This window comes from Cannabis sativa, chromosome 4 (assembly GCF_029168945.1).
Source record: "Cannabis sativa cultivar Pink pepper isolate KNU-18-1 chromosome 4, ASM2916894v1, whole genome shotgun sequence".
In the NCBI taxonomy this organism is placed as follows: Eukaryota; Viridiplantae; Streptophyta; class Magnoliopsida; order Rosales; family Cannabaceae; genus Cannabis; species Cannabis sativa.
In genome coordinates this window covers 53,547,893-53,568,971 of record NC_083604.1, presented here as the reverse complement: position 1 = coordinate 53,568,971, position 21,079 = coordinate 53,547,893, and the positions used below count along the sequence as shown (strand labels likewise).

Sequence of the window (21,079 nt, the reverse complement as noted above, 5' to 3'; positions counted from 1 at the left end):
GAGAGGCAATGTTGTAAGCACAAACAATTTTGATATTAAATAATTAATTCAAATTAAATAAATAGAAAGAAACGTGACACTATTAAATTTTACTCAAGAGTATATGCTGTACTACTCGATTTGGTGTAGGGACATAGTCAATATATTATAGTGTTGTCAGCGTAAGTGCTAGCCTACTTGAGCTTTGTTTGTTCTCTTATTTTAATTGCTTTTATATAAACATGAAATTATATTTTCTTTTTCAATTTATTTTTCTGTTCAATTGATAAATTGTCTATTTGTCGATTCTCCTGAAAGAGAAGTAGGCCGTTATTAATTAATAATCTTTTCTCTCAAGAAAAAAAAAATGAAGTGAGTGATCAATATATGTGTGTGTTTTATGCTTCACATATATATTCAAATAAATATTATATAACCGACATATATATAATAGATGTGATTGTGTGGAATGCAAATACTAACTCAGTTGCACAGCTGCAGCAACTAACCCATGCTCAAACGAAATGTGATCAGTACTGACAATACTATAAATCAATTAGCGGTATAAAATATTAGTGGAAGGAATCATTAGGTGTCTACTATCATACAAACGTTTTTTAAATTGATAATAATAATCATATGTCAAATATATCATGCAGCCCTAACTTGTTTCTATCATAATAATGTTATGTATAAAAATAATAACACTTGGAAGATAGTTAACAAGTATTGAGAGTCTCTAAGAAAAAATTACTATAAAAAAAAAAACACACACCCACACAAAGTGCTAAGACAGAGTTAAATTCTCATTACTACCTAAGCATCACCTGCTACATGTGGAGACCATAAACCAATCAAAAAAACACATTGTAGAGTAAGAGAAAGAGCATGCCAACGATTTACTTATAACATGTAAAATCTTCTTTGAAAATTTAATTGCCAAAATAGTATTTAATTTATTACAGATATTTAATATAAATTTTAGTTTTATAGCTGTCATTTATAATTAGGAAAGTTTTCATAATAGAGAATGAATTCCCTTTATGAAAAGTTTGATTAAATTATTTATATACCATATAATTGATCCTAATTAATGGTAATTTATCCTTTTGGTTTTGCTATGTATATAATAGGTTATTTAACCCTTTTATGGAAGGTGTTATTTTAATTTCCGTACAGGGTAATGTGGCACTCAATAGGGTGACACGTGGAGTTCATTTTAAGAGCTGGACAGAATATACTCACATGAGGTTCCGTCTAGAACAATTCAGGGTTAAATCGTCAAAGTCTAGTTCTTCAGCAGGGAGAATCCGAACAGGTCCTGTACCTCGCAATGTTCCGAGCAGAATACGTGTATCCACCTAAGCATCGTTATCTGCGTAGAAGGATGCGACATTTAGAAATTTCTTATAATATTTTCCTTAAATGTTACCATAATTATAGCTTAATTAGAATCTTTATATTTGTGAGATTGATTTGTACAACCGAGAGATGGGTGAGAATTAATATTTAGTTTTCTGATTCTTTTTCTATTATTTTGGGTAACACACCCTTGTATAGTGGAGCCATTCCATTATTTAGAGATCCAAATTTCAACTTTCTAGAGAGCTATTATGCTAATAAATACTTGTAAACATTCTACAGAATATTAAAAAACTCACCTAGTCAGATCTTCGTGATCTTAATAATTCTTTACGTAATACAAAGAAAATGAGAGTAGGCTATTACCATTATCATAGGGTCAAATCTCTAGAAATTTCTTATGTTCTCATATCGCTTTATTATTATTATTATTATTATTATTATTATTATTATTATTATTATTATTATTATTATTATTATTATTATTATTGGTAATTGATTCATTCAATTCAATCGCTTTAAAGACTCAGTGTCGTTAGCTAAAAGCGAGGTCAATATTTTGGTGCCTTCATTGAGAGCAAAGGAATACAGTCTCATCCTTGAAAAATTTTTGATCCTTTAACAATGATTCTTACAAGGAAATATCAATCCACCCAGCCACACGACCTAATGGCAACAAATCTCAACGTTCAAATTCCCACTTACTTAGGGGTTGAGAATCTAACACACGACTACCACCTTAGGGTAATCCATATATAGTTCCTTCTAGCCAATGTCAATTCAAGGGGAACTGGAATTACATCTTCCCTCACTAGAGTCACATTTGGTGTCTTAGAAACTAGAAATACTAGCTAGGTGTATATTGGAGAAACTCGAGCGAGCATCGGACAACCGTCACACTACAACATATCACTCTATTAGCGGCAGACCACTCCACCGCTAATAGCCCTCCAATCGGCCGCAATAGGTTATTAGCGGTGGAAGTTCCCCGCTAAAGGTCCGCCGCTAATAGATGGCCGCTAATACTATTGTTAGCGACGAAATTAGGTTCCGCTGCAAATAGCTTTTAAAACAAAAAATATATATATTAATTTTATAAATAATATTATTTATATATATCAAATAATTAATAATAAATATATAAATAATAAATTAAATATAATAAATCAAATTATAAATAATATAATTTAAATCCAATAAAATTTATTAATAATTTAAAAATGTCTAAAAATAAACTACTTTAACGTTAATTCCATTACAATATTGTCTTAAAATTAAACTAAATTATTAAAAAACATAAACAAATTATTCCATAAAATTTTCATTAAGGTCTCGAGTTATAAAGTCTTGATCCGCATTATTATCATTACGAGTTCCCGATGGCCGTGGCGGAAAAGGAACATATGCTTGATCTGATGATAAACCCAGTGTTAGATTCCTCGGCTGAGCTTGGTTAAAAATAGGAGTTGAAAAAAATTGTTGCTCCTGCGAGGAACTCCCAAATTATCCAAAATCAGCGAAATTTTCAAATATAACAAAGCTATGATATATCTTTGTAAATATACCAAAGCTATGACATATTCTTTTCAACTATTTCTTATTAACATATTTGTAAAATGTTATGATTATTTTATGAATTACACACATATTATTTCATCTTTTAAGTATAACAATAATATTTTAAAAATTTAAATAAAAAATTTATTCATTTAATTACAATTAATTTTGGAATTAAAAAATAAACAAATTCTTCTCTATTAACTTTTTAATTTTTAATATTTATGATATTTATTAATTTATTTAAAAAATAACATATTACTAAACATATTTTCTAAAATTAAACAAATGTAAATCAATAATTTTTTAAAACAAATTATTATCATTTAAAAATTTATATAATTGATTATAATTTAAACTAATTTTTTATTTAATTCCTAAAATAAAAAATTTATCTTTATAAAAGAAAAGTATATTAAATTATACTTTTTTTTTTTAATTTTACATTATTTTCTCAATTTTTTATGATAATAAAATTATACCAACATCAAATTATATTAACAAATTATTTCTTAAAATTTTTTTAAAAAATTTTATTCAATTAATTATAATTTATATTTGAATTAAAAAATATATAAATTCCTCTTATTTAACTTTATAATTTTAGATATTTAAGTTATTTATTAATTTATTTAAAAATTGTCAAATTACTAAACTTAATTTCTAAAATTATATAAATATAAATTATTAATTTTTTTAAACATATTAAATTAATTTAAAATTTTATATTATTTATTAAGATATAAACTAATTTTTTATTCAATTCACAAACTTAAAAATTTATCTTTATAAAATAAATTTATTTTAGATTATATTTTTTTTAATATTTTCATTATTCTCATTTTTTTAAGATATTACATCTTTAACAAACCCAATAAAAATAATTAAATCAAATAAAAATAAAATATATTACAAAAGAAGATACACATTAATAAAAACATACATTTCACAAAAGAAATTTTGTGTCCACCTCCTTTAAACTTCTAAAGATCTTTTTGTTGAATCTCAAAAAATAACAAATAAAAAAAATAGTTTTAATGACAGAGATAAATTTTAAAAAATAAAAATAACATACAATAAAATATATATAAATAAACTGTATAAAATATATTTTGAATATAAATAAGAGATTTTTTCTATTATAAACTTAAAATGTAATAAATTTACATTTATGACCCTAAAAAAGGAAATAAACAAAAATAGAAACTATAAAGTTGTTAATTACAAAAATGCCGGCCAAGCAAAACGGAACACCATCTTCTTCGTGACCCAAATTCAGCCTTCTTCGTGACCCAGCGATCCAACCCCAACAACCCAATCTCAACCATCTTTCTTCCAAAACCAGCAAAATCAAAATCTAAAAAAATGTAGCACTCCTAGGAAACAAGCTGAATCCCGAAAATCCAAAATCAAAAACGAACAGGAAAAAAAAAAAAAACCAGTAAACCTCCATTGATGTACAAAAAAACTCAAAAACAACAATCATTGAACAAAGAAATCGCGATCAGAGGAGAAGAACCGAGTAGAAGGAGAGCTGGAAATCAAAGAAACTCACCCATGATTGAATCAGAAGGAGAATTGAAGGTAAACAATTTTTTTAATGAACGTGAAAAAAAATTTCAGTGTAGATGAATAGAAATTTGATATTAATTGATGAAAACCGGATTAAATTGAAATAATAATGAAATATTGATGAATCTGAGAAAAAAACAACAACGGTTTGCATGAAAATAAACATTAAGGCATATAAATAGTTGCTACAGTGTTTTATTCTGAAACTGTTGTTTACAAGTTGTTTTACAGTGGAATAATAGTTGTTTGGGATCTACAAACTGGAAAATATGAATGTACTGTTATTAATTGGTGATCAGTTTTGAAATAGTTGTTTGATAGTTGATTTAACCTATATAAATAGTCGGTCAGATGAAAGTGTTAGATGCATAAGTTATTGTTGGAAAGAGTTGTTTATTGGTTGTTTTGACAGATTAAAATAGTTGTTTGCAACTACAAAAACTGAACCAAGTAAATAATTTACATTATTTCGGTGAAACGGAACCATTACAAATATTGGTGCGGAGCAATGGGCATTGGGATGACAACGTAAACTATGTTGATTATGAATCAAGTGGAGAATTAATTTCGACCAAGTGCACTTTTGAGGAACTAATTAGAATAATGATGGAAGAACTCCAATGCAACCATGAATCAACACAACTACAACCGAAATATCAACCGAAGGAAGGAGGCCAACCACTACAAATCAAGGATGACAAAAGTCCGTTGTTCTACATAAAGCTATTAACGAAGGAGGTTGATTTCACAAGGTACCCATTGTGTGTGAACAAAACCAAGAACACGGCACCACCTAACCAAACAATGGTGTGGAACAATATGATCATGGAATCGTATGAGAACAACGCAAAGACAGAAGACTTGCAGCAACTCCGGAAACAACACGGCAACAACTTCCAAGCAACAACTATCTGCGCAGACGATGGGATCTGGTGAAGTTGATGCATTTTTCCTAGAAACAGTAACAGTGTCATCAGAATCAACCATACAACAACCAGACAACAACAGAGAAAAAACTACAGCAGTAGATGAAGATTTTGACTTCATCGACTATGCAAAGCTTGTGGCTGCAGAAATGGTACAGCAACTAGAAAACAACCAGGAAGAAGAAGAGGAAGTGGACAACACAGAAATGATGATCATCAATGACAAACGACATGAAACAATAGAGAAGGGGCAAATTTACAAGGACAAAGAAACATTGATAAGTACACTATGCTACTTTGCAATCAAGAAGACATTTCAATACAAAGTAGTGAAATCTTGCACAAAAGAATACAACATAGTGTGTTTGGACACAAACTGCAAATGGAGTTTAAAGGCTACAAAAAATGGAAACACAGAAACATTCATAATAAGGAGCTACGAAGAAGAACACACATGTGCAGTTACAATAAGATTTGGAGATCAACGACAAGCTACATCAAAGTTGATAGCAGACTTTGTAAAACCAAAATTCTTGAACCTGAAAACAAAGTGCAGCCCTGCAGACATAAAGACAGAAATGAAAGACAAATACGGAATAAAGATGAATTACATGCAAGCATGGCGTAGTAAAGAGCGAGCACAAACCCAGCTACATGGAAATGCTAAAGAGTCGTACAATCTCTTGCCTAGATACCTGTACATGCTACAGAAAACAAATCCAGGTAAAAAAAAATTTAAAAATTTTACTGTGAAAATATTTGTGAAAAATAGTTGTTTTTGAGTTGTTATTTCGTTGAGTACATGTTGTTTGAAAAAATTCTGTTTGATTAAAATTCAGGAACATTAATAGACATAGAGAAAGATGATGATGACAGTTTCAAATATGCATTTGTTGCATTGAATGCTGCTATAAAAGGTTGGCCAAACTGCAAACCAATCATCGTGGTAGACGGTACATTCCTAAAGGCCGTGTATGGAGGCACGTTGCTCACTGCCAACACACAAGATGCGGTAATCTAAAATTTTTCCACTAGCATACCGCATAGTTGATTCGAGAACGATAAATCGTGGGAGTGGTTCTTAAAAAAAATAAGAGAAGCATTCGGGTTCGAGAATGTCAATGCCTAATATCGACGTACATGAAAGCATCATCAAAGCAACTAGGAAAGTGTTCCCCGAAATAACACATGGCTATCGCATCTTCCACCTCTTGTCGAACCTCAAAACAAAATTCAAGAAAAATGCAAAGCATTTCGTAGTGCCATTCTTTGCGCAAAAGCTTACACAGAAATGGAGTTTGAATTCCATATGAGGGAGCTAGACAACTTGGATAAGCGCATAAGACCGTACCTGGAGAAAATTGGCCATGAAAAATGGTCAAGGTATCATTCAGAAAACAACAGGTGAAAACTAATAAGAAGGATAAAATTAATGATATGTTCACCTATTTATAGCGTTGTATTTGCGTTGTTTTTGCGTTGCGTTTGAGTTTTTTTCCAAAAGTAGAACTATGACAGAAACTGTCCAAATTGTAGGTACTCTACCATGACATCAAACATAGCTGAGGCACTGAACTCAGCAAATTTAGCAGCAAGGGAAACACCAGTGACAACATTAATGGAGTGCTTCGAGGGCACAAATGCAAGAGTGGACATACAATAATAGAAAGGAGGCACAAAAATGCACAACAAGGCCGACACCATCATCCGAGAAAAACTCATAGGGAACTATGTACGGTCATTGCGACTAACGGAAGTTCGCATTATCGTTCGCATAAAGTAAAATTAAAACGAGCTTGTGTTTGCATAGTTTTTTGGTTGTTTTAAAGTTGGTTTAAAACATGCAGTGAAACCAAAGCAAACCGTAACTCCGTTTGAGGTGATAGATGAAGACAGAACAAGAATAGTAAACTTGAAGGAGAAGACGTGCACATGCAATAGATTTCAAAAAGATGAAATGCCATGTAACCATGCAGTCGCCGTCATGAAGGACTTGAACATAAACACATACAACTACTGTGCACAATACTACACATCAAAAGCATGGCTGCAAACATATGAAGAAACAAGATACCCGATTGGAAACGTAAGAGAATGGGAACTTCCAGATTTTTTGAAGAAATCATAGTGTTGCCTCCAAAGGAGAGAATCAAGTCTGGAAGGCCGAGGAAAAGAAGAATGGCAGCAGCTTGGGAAACAAAGAAACAAAACAAGTGTGGCAAGTGTGGACAAAAGGGACATAACAAAAAGACTCCGCAGAAGAATTACAGCATAGAAGTGGAAACAACTACACATCAACCAAAAAACAACTATATTAAAACATTTAGAAAACACATACTGCATATTACGATTGGTTGTTACATACATTTTTTTATTGTGATTTTTTATGTGGAGAGATATTGATAATAGGGAATTGGTATTATTATCATTAATATACAAAAGAACATCAAATATTATAGTTAAATAATTAAATGAGTGGAAGAAGGTTGAAATTAATAAGAAGGAAAATTAAACTACATAAAGTGATTACAAATGCAATTTAGTTGTTTGTCAGATGGTTGTAATAAGGTTGTTTATAGTATGCTGTCATGACTAAGAGTAAATATAAAGATTAAAAATCCAAAAATATGAACAAATTAAAAACCAATTCCAATTAAGAAAAAAACATGATAGAAACAACAACTTGTCTATGATTATGAACATAATCTCGGTAATAGAAAAACAAAAGCTACATAAAAAAAAGTAGTATTTCCAACAACAACCAATAGATAACTAAGACAAATTCTTCTTTGGACCCTTCGGAGGAGCCTCATCTTCACTATCAATAAATTCCACTTCTTTCATGCGAGCATACTTATAGAACAACACAAAGAAGCCTATCACGGTGTTTCTCAACATCAAATATGGGAGGAATCGGTTTCATATCAATAAAGTATTCGGCGAACGATGCAACGAAACAACCACAAATCGCAAAACAACCAAAAAACAACAGCAGAAAAACTTAGAAAAGGAAAATAACATTACAAATTTTAAAAACATTTGAAAATAAAAAATAAAAACAACTTACTTCGAGGTTTGTTGAGGCAAACCATCAACCTTAACAACTTCGAAAGGGTCTAAACAAACCGGTTTGTTTTCCTTTTTGAACTCATCAAACAAAGCAAAAAAGTGGGGCAACAACACCGCAAATGGCTGACAAGCTTTGATAGCAAGACTATCTTTCATAGCGATCGACAAGGAGTTGTACATGTACACACGCCTTTCCTCAATATTCAATCGACCAAGAATCCAATGTGATTCAGTCTCCATATGGATGATAAAGAAAACATGATCGCACAAATGCCAAGGGGAACCACATAACATTTTTCTACCTCTTATATAATCAAGCAATGGCATGTCAAGTGCTTATCAAAGAAAGATTTTTTTTCTCGTGCAATAAATTTTTCATACGCAGCATGAATGGTTTTGAAGAATAAGCAATCGGTGGTTGTGAACTTAACCTTTGGCTCCTTTGCATACTTTCCTTTTTTACGTAGATAGTAAAAAATGATGTCCAGATGCTGAACAATAAAAAATGATAAATGTTGGAAAATCAGAAAATGAATTATATTTCAACAACTAAAAAACAACCAACAAACAACATGAATAAAACTATAGACTGAAATTTTTGAAAAAAATCAAAAGAAAAAATAAATTAACTTACAGAATTAGTCAAACATTGGCCAGGATATGCAAGCTTGTGGAACCACATCTTGGTTGCAACATCTTCCACGCCAAAACGAAAAGGGGGAACAATCTTATCCTTACCCTTCAAGTAAACCTTCTCCTTATCATGCCTAACATTTAAAAAAAAAATGAAACATAAATAGTAAAGTAAAAAACAAAAAATACAAAAACACAACAAAAATGCTGAAAATAAACACTTACGGATCTTTCTTCGATCGGCGTCCTTCACCAAGCCACAAGTCAAAATCAATCTCGTCTTTATGTTCTACATCTTCACCAATCTTATCATCGAGAGGACACAACCCAGCCACATACTTAACAACTCCATAACCAGAACCATCTTTAGAACTAGAAATGGAAGAGTCATACTCCATAAACGGAGACGTCAGCGCTATGGGTTTCTTAGATTTCCTCTTGTCAACAAGAGGAGTTTCTTCAACGGGAATTGGGTCATCTTCAAGTTCAATGTTAGAATCAACATTGAGACCTGTTGCACCCATCTAATATATTTTTTCCACAAAAATGAAAGAAAATAGACAGTGTTAAACACAAAAAGTATGAAGAAACTAAAAAACAACCAAAAAAAAAAAATATACCTCAAAACAAACAAGACGACGATCCGTAACCTCAACATTTTCAGAAACTGAAATCTGTTTACAAGGATCACCACCAATTCCATCTGAAGACATCTGTTTATATATGGTATTAAAAAGGAATTAGAGCATGGTTAAAAAATAACAACCTTTACACAACCAAAAAACAACACAAAAGCAACATTACCATAAGCTCAACTCGCTTTTACCCCGAACCAAACAGTAGCCTCAACATCTATTTGAGTAGGGCCGTCATTGAAATCAACGAAATTCTTGATACAGAAAATAAAGGAAAAAGAAAATGGAAAAAAGTGAAGTTATTTTTTGTGAAATACTTCAACAACTAAAAAAAAACTACATAACAAAATAAAAACAACAAGTAAAATAATAAGACCAACAATAAATTCCGAACAACATAATCTACAAACACAACCATATAAATAACATAATAAATACAAATAAATAGTCTGAAAATAGTTGCAAATTTCTGAAAAATAAAACATAACAAGAGACATAACAATAACATAGAATTACAAGAGCACTACCTAAAACGGACTTACAACAAAATAAACCACACAAAGTAACTAAAACCTAGTTACATTGTCTACTTATCTACCTTCTCCTCACTATCAGTGGCATCATCATCACTGCCATTATCATTTTTTTCTTTTGAGTCAGAATCTTCATCGGCTTGATCATCCTTCTCTTCACCTTCACTACCCTCCCCTTCGTCATCACCCATAACATTCTCTTCTTCATTTTCATCAGTTTCTTCAGATTCATTTAAATCAAAATCTGCTTCATCACCACCTCCATCATCATCATTAGAAGAGTCACTGCCTTTTTCCTATATTGAAATTACAAATTAAATTAGTATAAAACAACTTAAAAAAAACCGAAAAACAACTATTGAAAAACTAAAATACCTTGGCATAGGAATCGGCAAAAACAGTAGAAAACTGTGTCTGCATTGAAGCCATCTGAGCACCAAAAGAAACAAACTGTGCAGACACAAACTCTTTCAACTCAACCAAATCAGATGAAATCTTCTGTTGGGAAGTATGCAACGAATCGATCTTGACCTCCAACCCATGAAATTTCTCAGAAAAGGCCTCAAGCTTGACGAGAATGTCACTCCGAGCAACAGCTTGGCTCTTCGGGGACAGGAAGACTCTTGTAAGAGTTGAAGTCGGTGTCGAACTTGAAACCGCTCGCTCAAAGCTTTGAACTCACCAGCCGTGGGCCTCATATTTGAAAGTTGCAGCTGATCAAAAAACACCAAAATTTAAAATTTCAATTATGAAGATTAATAATAATGAAAAACAACACAAAAACAACTACTGAAAAACCAAATTACAACAAACAGATATACCTTATCTTTGGAAACATCAAAGATAGTAGTCTTCAAAACTTTGAAAGTAGGTTGACTATTGCATGTCCACTGAGTGATCCTTGGAATACGAGAGCTTTCCTTTTGGCAAGATTTACCTTTCATGTACTTACAACACTCGTAGAACCAAACTTGAAGAACATGAGGACAACCAATCAAAGTGTAAAAAACACTCGACCTCTTTCCCGAACTCTTTGCCTTCCTAACCCCCTCAACCCAACTATCAAGCTTACCCTTCAATGAGGAAATAGTCAATTCAAAAGAACTCCGGCCCCAAGCAAATTCATTGTACCTCCCACTATCTACAACATCTAAAATAGACTTGGGTACATTTTTATGCTTAGTGCCACTAAGCAAGAACCACTCCACGAAATACAAAACTGCCAACTTCACAAAGCATCCTCATCGTAATCACCCCACCTCTTGGTGGTAAAACATTCCCTACCGTATTCCTTAGTGATAGAGGACGAAGTTGGCCAATATCTTTCACAAAGACTATTAACCTCTTGCTTAAAATCTAAGACACTACAAATACCTTCACAGCCTAACCCAAATAATCAATGCAAATTCCTCAATGCTAAACCTAAGCCTAACACCGCGTATCATAACCCACAACTCAAAGATCATTAGGTTGCCGAACCTCTCGAGCAACAACCCATGAAACACTTGGGGTTGAACTTTAAAATCGGGAAGGTTAAGGAAATGACCAAAACAGTTTTTGAAAAGATTTCAAGTCGTACATCCGAAAGACAAGATTTAATGTTCTCTATCACCCGGAAAGTAGCAAAGTGGAAAAGGCTTTAGCAATGAACAGATTCTTCGGTCATAAATATAATCCCATTCCCGTAGCAATATAAACAAAATAAATCAGACAAAAACAAAAAAACTAAAAAAAAAAATAGAAAACAAATAATCAAAATAATATTTTTTTTTAAAAAAAAGACACCTTAGGGGGATTTTTCTTTGGTAGGTCAACTCCTTCAACCTTCACTGAGGTCCTAGCATGGACCTCGCAACAAAAAAGAAAAACAAAAGAAACAAATCTTAGATACAATAACAATGAATATATAAAAATGTAGTAACCAAATTACAAACCAATAAAAAACCTAAAAACAACGTTTATGAAACCCTTACGTATGATAAATGTAAGAGATAAACAACTTTCAAAAAAATATAAACAACTAAAATAAAAACAACACCGTACAAACTCGTTGTTATGAAATTTCGAAAATGGTAGTCGATAATAGTAGTGTGACAAACAACCGAGAAAAAACTCGACAATAAACATATACAAAACTAAAGAATAAACTGAAAGATCTTGTTGCAATTGAAATTAGTAAAATGCTTCTCAATACCAATAGTGTGTAAAACAACCGAAAACAAATTCACAATAAACATATAACCAACCAATGGGGAAAAGCAATTCAAAACTGTGACAAAATACGAATTGAACCGGGGTTTTTTTTCAACAACCAAACAACAACCGAATAAAAACAACAAAACAACATCAACCACAATACATGACAGAAATACATAAAGAACACCATAAAAACATAAAAACATCCTAATAAACACCTAAACCAGTGACCTAAAAAGCTCATGTAAAAATTAACACACTAAAATGAAACCAAGCAAATTTAAATTACCTTTGATTCAACTTTGGGCTTTTGGTCCTCACCATGCACTTCATCCTCAAAATCAGAATCTGAGGAAACCTAGAACAAAAAATGGGGAAAACTTTAAATCATCAAATGTAACACCGTAAATAAAACAACTTAAAAAAAACTAAAGAAAAATTTAAAAACAACAAAGAGAAACTTACATCGCGTGCAGACTTGGAAATTTTTGCTCTCTTAGTCTTAGGAGCATCTACTTTAACAGGAAGGGCTCTTTTCTTAGAGGCCGATGTCTCTGGAACATCAGCCACTAAATTTTTAGCAATTTTTTTTAACCCCATTTTAGGTTCGACTTTGGAAGTAACAGTTGGAGCCTTCTTCGATTTTTTAGAAACTTTCTTCGCCGGAGATGGTGATTTCGAACCACTTCTAGTGGTTGCCATTTATATAGAGAAAAAATAGAGGAGGATGACAATGTAGGTTGAGGAAAACGTGGGTGAGGGCTTGGAGAAGGTGATCGTGGGAAGAAAAAATTGGTTAGGGCTTGATAATGGTGATCGTGGGAAGCTCGGTTTGAAGAGTGGAAGAATCAGGTAAATGAAAAATTCAAAAAAAAAAAAAAGAAAGGATTTATGAGGTGGCGTGCGTGTACGTGTGTAAGGAAGAAGGGAAAAGGTAAAATTGTAATTATTAAACTTTTTGAAAAGTAAAATTGAAAAATGTAAAAGTTAAAAATGTTTAAAAAACCGTGTAAGGATAAAAATGTAAAAAAGGTGTCAATTTTGACATGAGGTGTAAAAATCTCTATAAATAAATCTATCATAACTATATATACCTTATATATATACATATAAATAAACAAAACATATATATTTAAATAATCTCTATATATATAATGTAACACCCTAACTAGTATAGGCGTGTATAACGTGATTTTTAACGTATTGTACAGCTCGTTGCTAATCAACGAGGTTATTAGAAAAACGTGAATAATTAAAATTTTGATTTTTAATTAAAACATAACATTTTATACTTAAAATATTCTGGGATCCCGTTTACAAAATACACTTACAAAAGTTTACTTTTCATTTACAAAAGATTTGTCACCCAGCGACTAAACAACAGAAGCCCTGATGTCTCGAGGATCGTACGCTCCAGGCCTAACCGCCTTGACATGTACAATCTTTACCTGCTCCCTCTCACAGCTCCTCAGCTTTAGCCTTGCCCTTACCTACACATAACAATAGCACTGTGAGTCAACAGACTCAGTAAGAAAAGCATAACATAATAAACATACTAATCCCAGGTTATAATCAGGCGCCCATACACCTAACCATAACCCTAACTGAATCAGGAATGTTCTTGACAAAGTATGATCAACCGCGAATCCAGCCTATACTCAATACTCTAGTCGCACTGATGTGGTAGCAGTTAATCCATACTATCTGATAGCGTAGCATATATCTGATGGCATCTCGGTGCAACTCTATGTACAGCTCACTGTTGCCCTGATATGCTAATCTGATGGCTATATAAAATTTGCCTAACATATATCTAATATGTTATTCTGACGGCAACTAACATGTACTTTAAACATGTATAAGCATATGCATGACATTATACTAATCTTACCTCGATTCTGAATTCAGGTGTACCGGTCAACCTGAGTGGAGCAGCTGCTCGACGAATTACAAGCTCCTAAATCACATCAATCGTAACATAGGTGAGTGACACGCTAAATCACTTTCCGGGGATTTAAACTTGAAACTAAAAGTTTCTCTATCGATAAATAACATGGCAATACCCTAAATAACATAAAAATGGGAAAAACTAGGGTTCCCAAAATTGCCCCAACCGGTAGACCGATTCCCCAACCGGAATTCCAGTTCCTACAGGCCCCTCTTAACCAGAATTCTGTTACGAAAATTATGATCACTACGCAAGTATACGCAGTTAAGTAGTAGCTCACGCAAGTGAGGTCGAACCACAGGGAATTGGACTAAGTACTACTAAATTATACTTATGATTCTATTTGGTAAAACAATACTTTTTGCGAATTAAATAAAACAATTTAGAAAATTAAAAGAATAAATGAAGATTAATCAAGATGAGAGATTAGGGAGGTGAATCCTGTTGTTAAGTTACCAATGTTAATACCTAATTGCTATCCTTTTCTCGATGTGAATGACAGATTATGAATTAACCTAACTCTTTTCAGATTTTTTAGGTTCTAAACCTCATGTTCTCTAATTAACTTCTTAATTAAACCAACATGAAATCAGCATTAAGCAATAATCTTTTTATCACTAAGGCTATGTAAATACTTTCGTTTCACATCAAAAACTAGACTATCCAATTTTAGCATTCTCAATTCTCACTTTTCAGATTTCGAATTGAGATCATTAAACATGTAAAAGGTGATCAATCTTGCACATGGAATTTAAACACAAATATAGATAATATTCATAATCAAGATGGAGGAATGGCAATTATTTATTAACTAGGCATAAACTTAAACAACATTCATCATCCTCCCTTAATGGGAAATTTAGCTCATAAAAATAATAAAAACATCCATGATTAAGTCTGAAACAACAATAGACATAAAAGAAAGAAATAAGGGTAAAAGAAAGAAACTAAAGGGGATATCGCTCCGGGTCTTCAAGATAGCTTCTTCTCCACTATTCAGGTCTATTTCTACTTAATTTGACCTTATGAGTCGTATTCCTTATATAGGGATGAAAGGTGTGCCTCCAATTGAGAGAAAAATCAAAATTAGGTCAAAACTGCGTTTTCCGTACCTAGTCGAGACTAGCCTATAAGCTGGTCGCGACTACTGGCAAAACTCAAAAAACCGAGTTTCTACCAAATCCTCGAAGTCGTGACCAGAGTCGCGACCACAGAAAAGGGTCGCGACCTGGCTCAATGGTGGTCGCGACTACTGACGCCTCTTGAACAGATTTTTCCGATTTTTTGCCAGTTTGTCCCGTCTTTTCACCAATTGACTGAATTTGAACTTTGATACCCTGGGAACCTGAAACAATGAAAATCAAGCGTAAACTGCTCCAAAAGACACCAATAGACGAGAAAATGCTTACTTTTCAAACCCAGAACATAGGCTAAATATAATCTAACAAATTCCGGTTCAGTGCAGGAAAGACCAAAACTCTCATATCTCAACCAAATCAACCCCAATTCAAATCAAACTTTCCAGACCTGCTATTTAGACCATAAAGAACAAAACCTAAGCAACAAAACAACTACGAAACCTCAAAATCAAATTTCATCATTAAAGACACTACAAGAAAAGCTACTTTTGCCGGCGCAGTTGACCAATTGCGCCGGCAAAAGTTGTCGGCATTAATGAGATGCTGAATTTGGGATTGGATTCAGCTATACCTTTTACCGGCGCAATGAAATGCGCCGGTAAAAGATGAATACTGAACCGCCAAATGGCGCAAACACATGTCCAATTCTGTAAGGCTTTTACCGGCGCACAATGGCGCCGGTAAAAGTTTCCCAAATTTTGGTGGGAATGTTAACCGCCCTCGTGAAAATTTGGGGGGAAATAAAACTCGTGGTAGGTGGGGTTACTTTTACCGGCGCATTACTGCGCCGGTAAAAGTGTTAAGCCAAACGGTGCGTTTGGTTTTAGGGTTATATGACCACTTTTACCGGCGCAATTCAATGCGCCGGTAAAAGTGTTCATATATCCCCTTCGACGAGCAGAGGCCATTTCTGCATTTTTTTTTCAGAAAATTTTTTTTTTCTCTCAAAAAATTTCCCCTTCATCTCCTTCATCCCTCTCTTTCAATCTCACTCATTCTCACTCAATCTCACTTCTCTATCAATCTCACTCAAAATCCCACTCATTTCTCTAAAAAAATTTGTTTTTTTTTTTTGGAAAAAAATCCCCACCGCCGTGACCCACTCACCACCGTCCGTCGGGCACCACCACCGCCGCAAGTAGCCTCCACCGCACACCCCGAAGCCCCACCTCCTGGTATTTTTTAATTTTTTAATTTTCATTTTTTTTTTGAAAAGTTTATGTAAATGTGTATGTGTATGTGTAAATGTGTTTATTAGTGTATATATGTGTATATATATGTATTTCTGTATGTGTATGTATGTATGTGTATGTGTATGTGGATGTGGATGTATATATGTGTATGTATGTATGTGTATATGGGTGTATGTATATATATGTATATGTGTATGTGGGTGTATATATGTATATATGTATGTATGTATATGTGTATGTATGTGGGTGTATGTATATATATATGTATATGTGTATATATATTTATGTGAGAGTATATGTAAATATGTGAGAGTATATAGGTGTTTATGTGTGTATATGTATATGTGTATGTGTTTATGTGTGTGTGTGTATGTATGTGTATGTGTATATATATTTAAGTTTAAGTATAAGTGTATGTATATATATTTATGTGTGTATATGTATGTTGATATTTTAATTATTGAGTTTTATTTTTATGAAATTAGGTCCCGTTGACCGCCCGAAGCACCGCCTCCCGCTTGTTGTTGTCATTTTTGACCGCTTCGGAGTTTGTTTTTTTTTTCTTTATATTAGTAATTAATTTAATAGTTTTGTTATAAGTTAGTATGCCTATACATGTTAGTGAAGTAGGTTCTGTGATAAAATACTGCAGTCTGATCGGTGGTGTGATTTATTGTTTTTCATATGTTGTTATCGAAAGTTTGTTTGTGCTATATTGATAGGTTTTGAAAATTTTGGGTTTACGCTTTTTAAGCCGTTATGCTGCCCAAATTTTGGTAGATAGTTATGTAATGTAATTTTTAATTTAAATAAATTAAATAAAAATTTGTAAAATAATGTATATCATAAAATGTCAAAAGTATTCCAAAAAATGTATTTGAAATTTTTAAACTTTATAATATTCAATTTAAATAAATAAAATAGAAAAATATAAATTAGTATATATTAAAAAATATAATAAGTAATCAAAATATTTGTTTTAGTAATCTTTAATTTAAATTAATATATATTATAAAATATAATAGGTAATCAAAATTTATTTTTTATTTTAAAAAATTTGTAATCTTTAATTTAAATAAATAATATTAAAAAATTAGTAGGTAAAATGTAAAATTAATTAATTGTTTAAAAAAATTAAGAATAACTAGCTAAAGTAATTGTTGATAAAATAAAATAAATAAAGTAAAACATAAAATTGAAATTGGAACATGTAATTTAAAAATTTAGTGAAGTAATTTTATTTAAAAAAAAATATTTTCAATTTAAATAATAAATAATTAGAAAAATATTTAATTAAAAAATGTAATGTATAAGTTAAAATGTAATAAAGTGGTATTAAATGTTTTTAAAAAGTTAGTAATTTTAATGTAAATAATAAATGATAAAAAAATATTAATAAAAATAAAAAATAATGTAATATATAATTTACTATATATTAAAATTTTTAAAAAGTTAGTAACTTTAATTTAAATAATAAATGACAGTGAAAAAAAAAATAAATTAAAAAATGTAATATATAAATTAGTATATATTATAATCTATAATAGGTAATCAATTATTTATTATTTTAAAAAAAATTTAATCTTAAATTTAAATGAATAAATGTGAAAATTATAAATTACTACTTATTGTTTAATTTTAAAAAGTAAGTAAGTGATATTATTAACTTTAAAAAGGTTGTAATTTTTAAGTTAAAAAAAGAATAGAAAATTATGAAATAACTTTTATAATAAAAATTAAAATTTAATAAAGTGATATTTTTAAAATTTTAAAACTTTTATACTTATAATCTAAAAATAAAATAAAATAAAATTTTAAAGTAATTATATTTAGAATTTAATCAAGTTATCATAAAGTAAGTGTAACTATAAAGTAACTATAAATGAGCATAAGATATTAAAATAGCATAAAATTAAATTGTTTTTATCTTTTCTTCATCTCTTTGGTTATACACCAAAGATAGGATAGAACAATTGTATTTGTATTATCACATAGTGATAATTTAATTTTTTTTCAATTTTACACATGCACGAAATACCTTAGACCCGTTTGGAGAGGCTGAGTCAGTAAGGACTCTTAAATACGCTTCTCCAAATTATCCAGGACTGTTTGTCCGCATGGATAGTTTGGGCTTGTTTTATACTTATAGTATGATCTATTGCTTATTTGATTATTTCATTAGTAGATATTTTGGTACAACGTCTTCTTACACGTTCTTGTAAGTCGGCAAACTTAATTACTACAAGTTTGCTAACTTATAAGAACTGTGGGGAGGTGCTGCCGAAATTTTTACAAAAATGAAATAATCTTAAGAGCGTAGATTGCACTATATGTATATTACAAACATGAATGGGATAGGTTCTTTACCCTTTTAGTAATGGAGTGAGAAGGTGGATTAGGACACTTGCACATTTTTTTGTTTGTTTTTAAATTGTTTTTGTTAAATACTTCGTAGTGGAAGATGCCTGCCAACCGAAGTTGGATGAAGGCGCACCGCGCTCTCGCAGTTTCGAAGTGGCGTTGACGAGTTCGTTGCGGTAGCAACGAACCACGTGAACGCTGACGGATTAGCTCGATGCCCATGCATGCGGTGTTTGAATGTCAATTTTCACACACCTGCAACTATAAGGGTTCATTTATTTCTCAGCGGGATCCAACCTTCGTACAACCCCTGGTATTTCCACGGGGAGACTTTCTCTCGGCCCGCTGAACTTCCTGAAAATGACGAAGAGGAAATGGCAGATGTGTTGGCGGACATGTTAAGAGGGGACCCTGGGTTTGACGAATCTGCTAACACTACTGATTCTTTCAATGAACCCCCTATCAACGACAACAACAAGTTCGATGACTTGTTTAAGGAGATGGAGGCTGAGTTATATCCAGGTTGCAAAAAATCAGCCCTTAATGCACTGGTAAAGCTTATGCACTGCAAGGTTTTGAATAGGTGGAGCAACCACTCTTTCGATATGTTGCTGTCCATCTTGATTGATCTATTTCCACAGGGGACAAAATTACCGAAGTCGCATTATGAGTCGAAGATGCGATTGCGCAATCTAGGTTTGGGTTACGACTCAATAGATGTGTGCAAGTATAATTGTGCTATTTTCTGGAAGGAGAATGAGAAGAAGGAGTTTTGCCCCGTATGTGGCGAATCACGATGGGTGAAAAGAAAGGGTAAGGGGAAAAAAGTTCCTCACAAAGTTATGCGTTACTTCCCACTCACACCTAGGCCGAAACGATTATATTGCTCAAGACACACCGCGGAGGATATGCGGTGGCATTACTCGCGAGAGACCAAAAGAAAACGGTGTGCTTAGGCATCCCGCGGATGCCGAAGAATGGAAGCAGCTTGACCGCCTTCATCCGTCTTTTGCCGTTGAACCTAGAAATGTCGACCGGGATTGGCGACGACGGTTTTAATCCATTTGGCAACATGAGCAACTCTTACGTACTCGTGGCCGCTATTTGTGTCCCCTATAATTTGCCACCGTGGAAGTGTATGAGTTACGAATCGTTGTTGTTGACCTTATTAATTCCGTGTCCATCATCTCCCGGGAAAGACATAGATGTATTCATGAGACCGTTAATTGATGAACCGAAACAAGCTTGTGGGAGACGGGTGTTGAAACCCGAGATGCCTACAACGAACCGTGTTTTCAATGCGTGCGGCTGTTGTGGACAATAAATGATTTTCCTGCTTATGCTCTAATGTCTGGTTGGAGCACAAAAGGGTATATGGCGTGTCCCACTTGCAATGAACATACTCCTTCCATTGGCCTAAATAGTAAGATTGGATATGTTGGCCACAGACGCTTTCTCGAAATGAGTGATCCGAGAAGGAGAAGCAAAAAGTACAATGGTAAGCCTGAGAAGAGAGCACCACCTCCTGTATTGACGGGGATGATATTTTATCTCAATTAGACCGAATTCCATTGACTTTGCCCGGAAAACACAAACAGCTTCGGGGGTGTGAAACGGAAGCGTTCTAGTGAAGAGCTCAATTGGTCTAAAAAAAGTATTTTTTTTGAGCTTCGATCTTGGAAGTCAAAGTCCTTACGACATAATCTTGATGTAATGCACATTGAGAAAAATGTGTGTGATAGCTTAGTAGGTACTCTTCTAAGTATCGACGGGAAGTCAAAGGATACCGACAAGGCGAGAATGGATTTGCAAGACTTGCAAATACGACGAGAGTTGTGGTTGTATGAAGACCGAAACGGGAAGTGGAAGAAGCCTCCAGCTAGTTACACACTTAGTGTTCAAGAACGGATTGAATTTGCGTACTTCATAAAGTCCGTACGATTTCTGACGGTTTTGCAAAGCACACTTAGACAAAA

The 21,079-nt window shown here is 32.6% G+C and overlaps 3 protein-coding genes across 3 annotated transcripts; all 3 read right to left on the bottom strand.

Moving 5' to 3' along the window:
• Positions 1-8,459: 8,459 nt before the first annotated feature.
• On the bottom strand, positions 8,460-9,909 carry LOC133036998 (uncharacterized). The gene is made up of 5 exons (XM_061113791.1): positions 9,719-9,909; positions 9,324-9,622; positions 9,100-9,232; positions 8,847-8,956; positions 8,460-8,769 (listed from the first exon to the last, which is right to left on the bottom strand). The coding sequence occupies exons 1-5, from the start codon at positions 9,809-9,811 to the stop codon at positions 8,460-8,462; spliced, it is 945 nt and encodes a 314-aa protein (XP_060969774.1). The 5' UTR covers positions 9,812-9,909.
• A 243-nt stretch (positions 9,910-10,152) lies between these two features.
• Positions 10,153-10,833, bottom strand: LOC133037263 (uncharacterized). Its single transcript, XM_061114194.1, has 2 exons — positions 10,642-10,833; positions 10,153-10,562 (listed from the first exon to the last, which is right to left on the bottom strand). Exons 1-2 carry the CDS (start codon positions 10,693-10,695, stop codon positions 10,320-10,322), a joined length of 297 nt encoding a protein of 98 aa, XP_060970177.1. The 5' UTR covers positions 10,696-10,833; the 3' UTR covers positions 10,153-10,319.
• Positions 10,834-12,730: 1,897 nt separating this feature from the next.
• Positions 12,731-13,534, bottom strand: LOC133036519 (uncharacterized). The gene is made up of 2 exons (XM_061113057.1): positions 12,928-13,534; positions 12,731-12,820 (listed from the first exon to the last, which is right to left on the bottom strand). The coding sequence occupies exons 1-2, from the start codon at positions 13,162-13,164 to the stop codon at positions 12,743-12,745; spliced, it is 315 nt and encodes a 104-aa protein (XP_060969040.1). The 5' UTR covers positions 13,165-13,534; the 3' UTR covers positions 12,731-12,742.
• Between the last annotated feature and the right edge of the window lie 7,545 nt (positions 13,535-21,079).

Excerpts from the sequence above, each read along its gene's own strand:
- LOC133036519 (XM_061113057.1), bottom strand. The coding sequence starts at position 13,164 with ATGGCAACCACTAGAAGTGGTTCGAAATCACCATCTCCGGCGAAGAAA. Across the intron at positions 12,821-12,927 it reads TTTCCAAGTCTGCACGCGAT|GTTTCCTCAGATTCTGATTT; the intron begins GTAAGTTTCTCT and ends TTTTTGTTCTAG.
- LOC133036998 (XM_061113791.1), bottom strand. The coding sequence starts at position 9,811 with ATGTCTTCAGATGGAATTGGTGGTGATCCTTGTAAACAGATTTCAGTT. Across the intron at positions 9,623-9,718 it reads GTCGTCTTGTTTGTTTTGAG|ATGGGTGCAACAGGTCTCAA; the intron begins GTATATTTTTTT and ends AAAATATATTAG. Across the intron at positions 9,233-9,323 it reads CGCCGATCGAAGAAAGATCC|GCATGATAAGGAGAAGGTTT; the intron begins GTAAGTGTTTAT and ends TTTAAATGTTAG.
- LOC133037263 (XM_061114194.1), bottom strand. The coding sequence starts at position 10,695 with ATGGCTTCAATGCAGACACAGTTTTCTACTGTTTTTGCCGATTCCTAT. Across the intron at positions 10,563-10,641 it reads TTGCCGATTCCTATGCCAAG|GAAAAAGGCAGTGACTCTTC; the intron begins GTATTTTAGTTT and ends ATTTCAATATAG.